Here is a 13,051-nt window from a genome sequence, read left to right on the forward strand (position 1 = left end):
CGATTTTGCCGCGAAAACGCAAAAAATAAGCATCCCATGCATTCCTATGGGATTCCGCAACACTGTGCTAATCTTGCGGTTTTTACCGCGACGGAATTGCTTCGCGGTAAAAAACGCAGCATGCTCATTAATTTCGCGGAATTGCGGCGATCCCGCACCCATAGGAATGCATTGTTCTGCTTACTTTCTGCATGTGGCTGTGCACACCATGCGAAAAGTAAGCAGAACATTTGCGGATGGTACCCACGGTCCGGAGGAGAGGAGACTGTCCTCCGGGCTTTGGGTACTATATCCCTGTAAAAGAATTTAAAATAAAAAATATTGCTATTCTCACCTTCCGACGTCCCGCGCAGCCTTCCCGCCTCTCTCCACGCTCCCGGTCCCAGTAAGCCTTTCGAGCGATGATGTCCGTTCTTGTGGGATCGTGAAATCTCGCAGTCATTCGCGTGACGTCGTCGCGAATGACCACGAGACGTCGCAATCCCGCGAGAACGGACGTCATCGCGGTAATTGTCGCAAAGGATTACTGGGACCTGGAGCGTGGAGTGAGGCGGGAAGGCTGCGCGGGACGTCGGAAGGTGAGAATTACAATTTTTTTTTTTATCATTATTATTATTTACATTTTATCTTTTACTATTGATGCCGCATAGGCGGCCTGAATAGTAAAAAGTTGGTCACACTCGTCAAACACTATGTTTGACGAGATCGCTAGGAAAACACTAGCAATTCTGCAAGCTAATTACGCTTGCAAAATGCTAGTTTTTCTGCGGGAAAATTGCAGGAATTTAAAATGCGATTTTCCCGCGGAATGGAATTCCAGAACTCTCGCGATAATTTCCGCGAGAGTTCCGCTACGTGTGAACCCAGCCTTCATGTCGTAGCTACAATCTGAATACCTGTATAATGACATCTGTCATGCCTCAAAAAACTATTATACCGCATGCATTGTAGCCAGCTCTATAATTCACCAATTCACAGATTTTAGTTCTAGAAACCACCATTATTTACAGTAGCTGTGCAGTAAAATTTCTTAAACCCACTTACTATCACTACCCGAAAAGTGATGAACATATCAATAGAAAGATATTATAAATAGGGAGTAATTAAAAACTATACACAATATAACATCAACATTATAACCGACATTATAACCGACCATAAAATAACGTTCAGAATATCTGGAAGTAGTAATTTAAATAAAACTAAAGCAGAAAAAGTCTACAAAGGCATTATTAATAACCCTGCCACGCCATTGTTAATTGTTTTTCATGCACTTGATAACATTTACTGTTGACCTCTCCAACTGGGTCAAAGGCATTGGGAATAAGCATATTGCCCTTCATGTTAATGCACTTGATTACTTTACCCTTAGCCGCTCCCACTGGCTCAAGGGCACCGGGAGTAGGCACACTGCCCTTTGTGTTAATGCACTTGATTATACCCTTAGCCGCTCCCATTGACTCAAGGGCATCAGGAATAGGCATATTGCCCTTCATGTTAATGCACTTGATTACTTTACCCTTAGTCACTCCCACTGACTCAAGGGCACACAGATTAGGTACATTGCTCTTCAGTTTCATGCCAGGCCCGCATTGGTTAAATAACCAACCGGGCATTTTCCCGCTGGGCCGCTGTCATGTGGGCCGCGGGCAGCAGCACCCGATCATCTGGCCGCTTTCCAGCTGATGCGGCCACTGGCCTGACTGTTGCTCCTGCTGCCGGCCCTCTGCGGGCACGGCGGTTATAGTTTCCAACCCTCCCGCACTGCAGGGAGATAAGCCGCCACGCCCCCCCACGCACCCCATCCTCGCCGTAGCATGAGACCTCCCCCCCGCAGCCACTCACACTGTCGCTTGCCTGCTCTCTTCTCTGTTCACAGGACCTGTGATGAGGTCACAGGAGGGGAGGAGTCAGGGGTCACATAATCAGGAGCCTTTGTCCAGACCCCTGATCATGTGACCCCTGACTCCGCCCCTCCTGTGACCTCATCACAGGTCCTGTGCACTCAGCCTTGCCTCTTGGTGTCTGCAAGACTCTGCTGTGCTGTTGTCATGGTGCTGGATGAGGTAAGTATGTATGTGTGGGGTCAGGAGGGGTTTACAGGGTAGATGTAGTAGAGCTGTTTGTGTATGAGGTGTACGGAGTGGAGCCGTGTGTGTACGAAGTGTACGGAGCGGAGCCGTGTGTGTACGAGGTGTACGGAGCGGAGCCGTGTGTGTACGAGGTGTACGGAGCGGAGCCGTGTGGGTACGAGGTGTACGGAGCGGAGCCGTGTGTGTACAAGGTGTACGGAGTGGAGTCGTGTGTGTACGAGGTGTACGGAGCGGAGCCGTGTGTGTACGAGGTGTACGGAGCGGAGCCGTGTGTGTACGAGGTGTACGGAGCAGAGCCGTGTGGGTACGAGGTGTATGGAGCGGAGCCGTGTGTACGAGGTGTATGAAGTGGAGACGTGTTTGTATAAGGTGTACAGAGCAGAGCCATGTGTGTACTTTGTGTACAGAGCGGAGTCGCGTGTGTACGAGGTGGAGTCATATGTGTACGGGATGTACGGATCGGAGCCATGTGTGTATGGGGTATACGGAGCGGAGCCGTTTGTGTACGGAATGTACGGAGCGGAGCCATATATGTACGGAGCAGAGCCAAGTGTGTACGAAGCATACAAAGCGGGCTTTTCCCACGGACACAGGAGTACATGGCGGAGCCCCGAGGAGCATTTTAAAACACACACATGACGTTCCACCTGAAGTTATGTGCTGGAAGCTGACCGGAAATGAGATAATTTTTTGAGGAGATTGTGACAGAACCAGGAATGCTTCAGATCCATCACCGTGTCCTCCTCCGACAGCGCAGACAGCAGGATTGCCTTGGAATCGGGGATGCCGGCCATGTGAATGGATCACGATATGTCCTGCATCGGGAGGCTCATGTGGGCACTACAATGGGAGCCGGGCTGCTATAGTATCTTTATAGAATCTTTCTTTATTTCTTTCTCTCTTTTTCTTTCTTTCTCTGTTCTTTCTTTCTCATTCTCTGTTCTGTCTTTCCCTCATTTTCTTTCTCTCTCTGTTCTTTCTTTTTCTCTCTAATCTTTCTTTTTTCTTTCTCTCTCTCTGTTCTTTCTTTCCTCTTTCTTTCTCTCTGTTCTTTCTTTTCTTTACTTCTTTCTTTCTCTCTCTGTTCTTTGTCTGTCTCTCTCTGTTCTTTCTTTCTTTCTTTCTCCTCTTTCTTTCTCTCTCTGTTCTTTCTTTCTCTCTCGCTCTCCTTTCTTTTTCTCTTTTTTCTTTTTTCTCTCTCTCTCTGTTTTCTCTCTTCCTAAGTGCCAGTCAGTGTACCCATAATGCCAGCCACTGTGCCCTCAGTACCAGTCAGTGTGATCAGCAGTGCTATATGGGTGCGATTAGGCGTGGACATGGGTGTGACTAGTTGTGAAATGGGTGTGGCCGGGCATGGCCTAAAATTTGCAGCGGCAAGCGCAGTCTTTGTCCATCTTTCCCTTCTTCAAAAGTTGGGATGTATGATAGGGGCAGCTATGACCAGGGGGGTCTGGTTGCCCAATGGATAGCAGTTCTGCCAGGAATTCTGTCACCGTGCATACAAAAGGGGACAGAGCTTTGGGAGGAGTACTGTACCTAAAAGCAATAAATAGGACTGAGCTGAAATACTGGGCTACATGTTATATAGTCGTGTTAATCTCCTCTCACTTCTTGTAACCTACAAGTGTACAAAGATATTATATAGTCACCATGTGACTAGTGAGCCTGTGTAACTTCAAATGCCAGGGCTGAATTTTAGTTCCAGTCCGGCCCTGTTTCATGCACTAGATAACTGCATTGTCCAGACAACAACCTTGAAAGAAACATGGAAAGAAACATGGTTTGGTCAATATAAACAGTCAAAAACCATGCCTTTGCATTCTCAAGTCACATGAAAAAAGAGAGAGGGTCCTTGAAGCTATAGATTGTATTGAAAAGCATGCCTACCTTGTTCTCTTCTCCCCTCCAGCTGCTGTTACTGGCTCAGAGGAGCCAATTTATTCTGTAGGCATGCAAAATATGATTGCCATGACCCCAGGGACTTTACCCTCCTATAAAATATAAATGCTTCTGGAAACCAGGGAGCCATACCGTGATGTTCACCCCTCCATACCAGGGGGCCATACCCGAGATGGTTACCCCCTCCACACCAGGGGGCCATACACGAGATGGTTACCCTCCACACCAGGGGGCCATACCTGAGATGATTACCCCTCAAACCAGGGTGCCATACCTGAAATGGTTACCCTTCCAAACCCAGGGGTGGTCATACTGTGATGAACACCCCCCCAAACCAGAGGTCCATACTTAATATGGTTACCCCTACTTATCAATTTATAAATAACTTCAAGGACCCACTAAAAGGAAAACAAATAACTTTTTGTTTTGTTTTGCTTTTTTTAAATTTTTAATTCATGTTCTCATTAAAATAAACATAAAGCATAAATAACATTAACACGCTGGGGGGAGTCCTTGAAGCTCCCAAATCTGGTGATTACCAAACATAAAATGTACCAACAATTACTCCCAGCCGTTACCCCACTAGCTCGGGAGCACCATAGCCACAAGGGTTCCAATGTTCACTTGAATTTCCTGGGGATCCGACAAACCCTTGCCGAAACTCCCCTCCACCTTTCACCAGGTCCAGAACCATATTAACGTCCAAAAAGAGGAATCCATATCCCAATGGTTCCCCTAGACCAATTTCTAACCAACTTCATGGACCCCCCAACCACCAGGCTCCAGGTAATCCACTCAGGCCTGTGCTATCCGCCATCTTAAGTAATATAAAATAAGCACTTGGTGGGTATACACCGATCCCTTTTTTTTTTTTTTTTAATTATTATTCACGCCTTTATTAAAACATGAAGTGCAGCCTTTCATCATCATACATATACCATCCCCCGACTGCTCCTCTAACTAGTGTCTCTAATACATGTGACTGCTCAGCTCCACCATAGTAATGGCAGACACTGTATGCGTCCCTGCTCTGTCCTATCATACATAAACACAGAACTCATGAAGACTCTGTATAATACAGCAGTAATGTGGTATATCAGAAATGTCTGTAGGGAGGACCCACAAAAGCTGCCTCTGCAATAAGTGAGGGAACATGGCAGCTACATGAATTTCTGAGGTAATCTTGATCCCAGGTATGATGTAGGCGCTGATACTACCCTAGTACACACTACACCATGTCTGAGGTGAATGCAGAGTAGTATATGAAACATGTCTGCAGGGAGGTCACACAGAAGTTGTCTCACAGTCTGTGAGGAAAATGCAGCATGCACATGAGGGACATGGCAGCTGCATGAATTGCTGAGGTAATATTAATCCCATACATAATGTAGGAGCTGATACTACACTAGTACATGATGTCTGAGGTGAATGTGCTCCTATCATCTGTAATGTGAGGTGATAACCCCAGTATTATACTCCCTGAAACTGCAGACATGCTTCCTCCTGTTCATCCTGTGTAAGAAAGAGGGAGAGACACAGATTTCCTCTTCTATATAACCCCCCCTCCTCACAGTAACCCACCAGGCACATACATACTGTGCTTCTTACTCTGAAAGCAACATCCCTCATGCTTACAATCTACACCACTATACCAAAAAAGCTGCAGGAGTAAAGGTCCACCCATCCCCAAGTCATGTCCTCCTCTGCCTATGGCTCCAGTGGTTTCTTTCTGCCTCTCAAAGATCACAGTAAGGTTCGGTGCACATATATCCTGTGCTCTGCACCGAGCGCTTACACCGGGGTTTCCATGTAAATGTCTGAAATATATGATTCAGACGGAACCCCAGATGGAGGCACTGTGGACGCCATAGGACCTGTGATCTGGCGGTGACCATCTTTTTAGTCATACATGAAAGCGTGGTCAGACAGTTTTGTGCACCTCTGAAGAAAAGGACACTGCTGAGCAGAGGCCAGACGGAGTCCAGCGTAACTCTGCTGCCTCATTACAGTGAATGAATCCCTTGGGGGTTTCACCTGAATCACGTCACCCTGAGATTTAGATGGAAACCCCAAAGTAAGTGGTCAGTGTACAGCACCGGCTAAATTTGATCCCAAACGTTATGTAAAATGTTCCCAATAAAAGCTTCAACTCAATCCACACAAAAAAGCAATCCTCGCTCAGGTGTGTAATCTGTTAATGGAAACATAGGGGGCTTCCACCTTACTGGTAGTAAAAAGGCTCTGGAAAAGTGTAATGGCTCCTCACCCCCAAAAAGAAATTTTGAAAATTCTGTGCTCCCAAATTCATATCCCCCTCCCTTCTGAGCTCCAGTGTGCCTAAACCACATATAGCATCCACATGTTTGGCATTTCTGTAGGGATGAGAGCCCACCTATTTTACGGGTGCATGTCTCCAGACATAACGTACTAGTGACTGCAATGTACTGGTTACTACAGCGCACTGGCCACTACAACGGCAGTTTGCAATTTTCACTCAGCAACATCCACTGCTGCTTGTTTCTGGAAAACACTTATGGAGTCTAAATCATAACTACACTTCTAGATAAATTCCCAAAGGGGTGTAATATCAAAACAGGGGTCACTTGAGGAGTGATTCTGCTTTTCTGGCATTTAGATGCTCTTTATTTGGAGTCTGGAAACTATTCTATAATAAGTTTGTTCTCCAAGAATCAAATAGCGCTCTGTCCCTCCCGAGTTTCACTGTGTGGCTAAGCAGTACTGTACAGCCACATATGGAGTAATGCCAAGTTCAGCAGAAATTATGTGACACATTTTGGCACCATTTTAACCCATTTCCCAGTGTGAAAATGTAAAATCTGAGGCTAAAACAATTTTTTGTGGTAAAAATGTAATTATTTTTTCTTCACTGCCCAATGGTATAAAATTCTGTGACCCATTTGTGGTGTCAATATGATCACTGCTCCCCTAGATGAACTCATTGAGAGGTGTAATTTGTAAAATGGGGTCACTTACAGGGGTTTCTGCTGTTCTGGCACCTCAGGGGCTCTGACAATGTTACATAGCCCCCTCAAAGCAGTGCAGCAAAATCTGCACTGTAAGGCTGGAGTCACACTAACCTGCGCAAAATACGGTCCGTAGTTTACTTGCGTAATACGGATGAATGACCACTAAATAGTGCTCCGTAGGTCATCCGTAAGCAGGGTGAGGTCGCGTATTTTGCGCATGTGTGCATCCGTATGTAATCCGTGTGGCATCCGTATGCAATCCGTATTGCGAGATTTTCTCGCGGCCTTGCAAAATGGACATTTAACGGTTTTCAGGCCTGCAAACAATTTAAATCATTAGCCTGCACCCTATTTAGACACTCAGAAACAGGTGGATGCCTACATTCTGTACATTTCTCACCTTGCTTTCACGAGGTGTGTTGGTGTTCTTTGTGCAGCATGGCATAGGGTCTGCGATTCAATACAACTGAGCAGGTTCTCTTTACCTGGCTTTTGTCACGGCGCTTTGGGCAACCATATCCTGTGATGGTGGATCCGCGGAGGAGGAGACGCATGTGGGTCCATCCATTTTTGAGGCAACGACTCACCAGAGAGCATTTTCACCGCCTGTATTCTTCTCTGCGGCAGCATCCGGAGAAATTTTACCAGTACTGTCGCATGAGCATTGCCACATTTGATCGACTCTTGGAGACAGTGCGCCCTGGGACAACCTTTCAGGATACAAGGATGCGCAAAGCCATATCTGCAGAGGAGCGACTTCTACTCACAATACGGTATTTACTACACAACCACATTCTCTCTATTCCTAATGTGTGTGCTAAATTATGTTTTTTGCCCTTCTTGGACAAAGTTGATTGCCATCATCTTACTCCAAATATGAAGCACCTGACACACCAGAATGTTACATCTAATATGTCCAGCATATCACTTAGGCATTGTGCCACCAAATATGTGTGTGTTCTTCTCTATCATTTCCTAACAAGTTTGGTCGGCATGTAAATGATTTTTTTTACTTTAGCCATTCTAAACTTTACTATTTCTGTTGTTCTACAGCTTCCTGGCCACTGGCCTGTCTTATGCCGCCCTCCACCATGAGTTTCTCATAGGAAAATCCACCATTTCAGGCATAGTGAGGTCTACATGTGCACAAATCTGGACAAGACTCCATCAAGTGGTCATGCCCGAGCCCAGGATGGAAGACTGGTTAAGGATATCAAGGGAGTTTGAGGAGGACTGCCAGTTTCCAAATTGTATTGGGGCCTTGGATGGCAAACATATCAGGGTGCGTAAGCCGCCGAACTCAGGCTCCCAATTCTTCAATTATAAACAATACTTTTCTGTTGTATTGTTGGCTCTGGTAGACCCTCAATACAAGTTTATAATTGTTGACATTGGGGCCTATGGAAGGACGGGAGACTCTAGAGTCTTCAATACTTCCATAATGGCTCGGCGGCTACGCACCAACCAGTTGGATCTACCCCCACCACGCCAGCTACCAGGCTCCCCCGAACAATCAGTCCCTTATGTCCTTTTGGCAGATGAGGCCTTTCAGTTATCGCGCAATGTCATGAGGCCATATCCCCGGCGCAACCTTGACCACAGGCGCAGAATTTTTAACTTGCGCCTATCACGTGCTAGGCGACTGGTGGAGTGTTCCTTTGGGATTCTTTCTGCCAAATGACGAGTACTCCAGTCTGCCATTCAGTTGAGTGAGCAAAATGTGAATGAAGTTGTGAAAGCCTGTGTTGTTCTGCATAACTTCACCAGGATACATGATTACTCCTCCTCTGATGGTGTTGTGCGTAGGCCGGACAATGTGCGCAGGGTGAGACCACCTATCAACCCTCAACGTAGACCGCTCTCTGGCCTCAAAGTGCGTGATATCTTCACTAATTACTTTATCTCACCTGAGGGGGCAACTTCTTGGCAAGAGCATGCTGTGTCTATGTTATAATTTGTTGCTTTAAGTGTGTCAAAATATATATTACTCAAGCCTTTATGATTCTATGAGTGTTTCAGTGCATTGGTTGGTGTCTGTTAGTATGTTGTGAGGGATTGTGAAAAATCACACAGAGACGTTAAGTAGAGTAGACAAATATTTAGTTTTGTCCTTTTTTTTTCGCTTAAAGGCAAACATAATTTTGCCATAACACAAATTTGGCAATGGCCAAAATGGCCCTTTGTGCCTTCTTTAACTTGTTGTAAAGTGAACATAACGGAACAAAACAGCCTCAAACATTAGGCCAAAAAAACATTGCTGCATCACTACATTAACCTAGATTTGCCAACAAAAGGTGAGCTCCATCACCAAAATAAAGGCAACGAGATAACACTCACATTTCCACATAATGTTAGCCAAACATAGAAAGAATCCACCATGACAGGCAAGGCTACCTCACAGCTTTCACACAGATATTACCTGTCTGTACACCAGACAATATTTAAGCATGCTGTACTGGAAAGGATGAAAATACAAAACTCACTTGTTAATACATAGAGAAAGCGGGTTATTCTGAATGCTTGTCGCCTAGAAATTTTGTCCTAGACATTGCTAACAAAAAAGGTGACTACTTAACTAAGGCGAGCACGCCTTTCCTATGCGTTTGCAAGTGAGTAGTGTATTTTCATCCTTTCAGTTTACAGCATAGCGCATTTAAAGATTCTCTTTTCTACACAGATGTAATATCTGTCTGAAAGGCATGAGGTAGCGTTGCCTGTCATGATGGATTGTTTCATATGTTTGGAAAACATTATTTAAAAATGTGAATGTTACATTATGTTCTAAATGTTGGTGAAGGAGAACACCTGTTTTTAAATTTAGATTAGGAGCACCAGTTACATATGACTGGACATCTCCAACCATCAGAATCATAAATCCTCATATGTTGGGGAAGGGGAACGTGGATCAACAGCCTGTGGGTGCTGCTGGACATTGTGGCCAACATCGCCCTGTGTGGGGCCATACTGGTGCCCATGATGCTGGAATTGTCCAGCCTCCTGGGACTGTTGGGGATACTGGCCAGAGTACTGATGATGGTGAGGGGCTTCTTGTTGGCTCTGGTAGGCCCGTGGCTCATACCCACCAAGATTGCCAGATCGTCCCCAACCAGGTTGGGACCAGCCTCCAACACTGGGTGGGTACAAGTGGCCATATTGGTGGGGTTGGCTTGAGGAAGACATTTGGTGCTGCGGTATAGACGGTTGGGTAGGGGGAGGAAGGGGTTGAGGTGTTGGCCCACATATTAGGGGCTGTTCAGACCCTGCTTGAGCAAGCATCTGTGTAGATGGTCTCATGCGCATTAAATTTCGTGGTGAGAGCTGCCATCTCTCCAGAAATTCAAAAACCTCATATGGGGTATTGGGGGGGGGTGCTTGCATCAAGCAGGATCTGAATACATCCCCTAATACGGAGCCTGACCTCACGGGTAAGGGTACGGAGATAAAGGGTGAGGCTATGTGCATAGGCCTCCTCACCATCATCTGTTGTTACTCTGGACAAATAATTTAGGACCCCTGTGTCCACATTGGTCCTACTCTCTTGAAGAGTGACCTGGCGCCTTCTTCTTGTTCGCCGTGATACTACAGCAGCCTGTGGGGAGGACCTGATCTGGGCAGTTGGGCTGCTGCTCAAGTTGCCCGGCTCTTCCAGGATGGGTGAGGTGGCAGCAGCAGACCGTCCTGGTGGTGTGGTGTGTAGGGCAGCCATTGTGTGGTCTTGTGATGCCTCATCTTCAGCCATCCTTCTTGTAGGGGGAGAAGATGGGCCAGCCACCTCATCCCCTACAGGATCTATAATGGGCTCTGCCTCTGAGGCCGTTCCTCGATCCGTAAGGTTGGATTGAGTTCTGTTATGAAATAGAACAGAGGCAAAAATACATCAATATTTTTGTCCCTGTAAAGTATTTGTGTAATGTATTTGTGTAATGTGGTGTGAGCTTTGTACTTACGGTCTCAGATCCAGAATTGGGGCGAGGAAGTTCAGCCGGTCATAGTAGATATATTTTCTCTTGACATGCCCAGCATCCCCACTCCTGGACCGCTGCTGGCGTTCCCGGCGGAACTGGTCCCTGATGCTTCGCCAGCGTTTTATCACATCTTCCACTGCAATGTGACAGGAAAGATTGTCAAAATCACATATTTGAGAGGTAACATTTTCTAACAGCAGTCTAGGCATGGGGCCTTCTGGGGTGTGCTTTCTACCCATGGTGGCATATGTAATTGGGCCGATACACAGGGTCTCATTAGCTACACTTAATAATTTTATTGGCTAGGAGGATGAGGAGCTTGTGGCCTAACCCCTAATTATGGCTGTGTGAAGCCATGTGTCACATCCAAATGTAACGGCCTCATGAGGCTAATAAAATTACATGCCCAGGAAGGGGGGTGCTGATTGTAGAATCATTTTTAAGCGTGCGCTAAGGTTAATGATGTTTTTATGGTTGCACTTACGAATTTTATGCTGCTCATCACGTGGTCTGTCCCCAAAGTCATGGTACATCTGGCGACCGATGCGCCTCCATGACGCCTCCTTTCTTGTCCGGTTCGCATAATTAGCATCGCGTGGGTCCCATATTTCGGGACGCTCCTGCACCAGCACAATGAGCATCTCCACGCTAATATATGTGGACGCCATGCTGCTGCTGTACTCCGTGGAGGCGTACTTCCTGGATGTCTGGAGCGGTTTTTGAGCTCATTTGCATGTCTAGGCTTCCTGATGATGGATTGGCCCATTTCCTGTCACCATCCAAAAGACCTGCGTATTGCTCGCAGGTCACACGTGTGTTCCGTGTGTAATCCGTATTTTTTGCACACCCATTGACTTGCATTGGCGTACTATGGGCGTAGTACGCTGACAATCGCAGCATGCTGAGATTGGCACAGAGCGTAGGATACGGAAGAGAAAAAAACGCCTGGTGCGAGTGACCCCATTGAAAATCATTTGTCCGTGTGTAATGCGTGTTTTTTGCGCCTCTCACGCGCCCGTATTCCTCGCCAGTGTGACTCCGGCCTAAGGCTGGGGTCACACTTGCTAGGAATACGGACGAGTACTATGCGCAGGGCTGCCACTAGGAATTTCGGGGCCCCATACTGGCAAAATTTTCGGGGCCCCCTTGAGATTCCGCCCAGGTTCCACCCAGCCCCGCCTCCACCCCTCAAACTGTCCACAGTCCCACCGCTCTCTCTTGGAAAAACTTCACTTCTCACCTTCACACATACAGCCGGCAGCTTTTGCTTTGGACAAAAGATTTTTTTAAGCTGCCGCCATAACAGGGTAGACACTTTTGGCCGGGCTCTACTCTTCTGTAACCTATTAAATATTTGTTAAAATATGCAATACAATTTAGGTATATTTTTATTTATTTTTCAATTTTTAAAATGACCAATAATATCACATACAAGGAACAAATACCTCTACACCATGTCCAGACCACATATTACCACCACATAGTGACCTATAATACCACATACAAGGAACAAATTCAGCCACATCAGGACCAGACCACATATTACTACCACAGTGACCGAATAATATCACATACAAGGAACAAATACCACTGCACCATGACCAGACCACATATTACCACCACAAAGTGACCAAATAATAGCACATACAAGGGACAAATACCACCGCACCATGCCCAGACCTCATATTACCACCATATAGTGACTGAATAATACCACATACAAGGAACAAATACCACCGCACCATGCCCAGACCACATATTACCACAATACTGATCATTAATAAAAAAACAAATACTATCACCATAAGTGGCATTATACACAGGAGATCTGTATTTAGTATGCAGTGTCTGTGTACAGGTAATATAGTGATCAATGACATTATACACTGGAGCTCTGTATATAATGTACAGGTAACACAGTGATCACTGGTGACATTATACACAGGACCTCTGTATATAGTACACAATGTATAGTGTCAGTGTACAGGTAATACACTAACTCACCAGTGATGTCTCTAGGTGAAGTCCTTCATCCTTGCTTTTCATTCATCCAGCACAGATCGCCATCACGTCTTCCAGCCAGGACTCGTCTCTGCAGGAAATAACA

At 46.0% G+C, this 13,051-nt stretch overlaps 2 protein-coding genes across 2 annotated transcripts in view; one reads left to right on the plus strand and one right to left on the minus strand.

Annotated features, from left to right (window-relative positions):
* Window positions 1-13,051, plus strand: part of PDE7B (phosphodiesterase 7B) — a 532,888-nt gene that overhangs the window by 263,030 nt on the left and 256,807 nt on the right. The window lies entirely within an intron of this gene.
* LOC141089593 (uncharacterized) overlaps window positions 1-13,051 on the minus strand; it is a 128,588-nt gene that overhangs the window by 35,776 nt on the left and 79,761 nt on the right. Inside the window, exons 3-4 of the mRNA XM_073576107.1 lie at window positions 10,927-11,080; window positions 10,398-10,824 (exon numbers count right to left, since the gene is read on the minus strand). Of these exons, the coding sequence (XP_073432208.1) occupies window positions 10,398-10,824; window positions 10,927-11,080 (581 nt within the window). The remainder of the gene's footprint in view (window positions 1-10,397; window positions 10,825-10,926; window positions 11,081-13,051) is intronic.

The sequence above is a fragment of the Dendrobates tinctorius genome, unplaced genomic scaffold (genome assembly GCF_039654945.1).
Source record: "Dendrobates tinctorius isolate UK_male_01 unplaced genomic scaffold, ASM3965494v1 ptg000046l, whole genome shotgun sequence".
NCBI classification, from domain to species: Eukaryota; Metazoa; Chordata; class Amphibia; order Anura; family Dendrobatidae; genus Dendrobates; species Dendrobates tinctorius.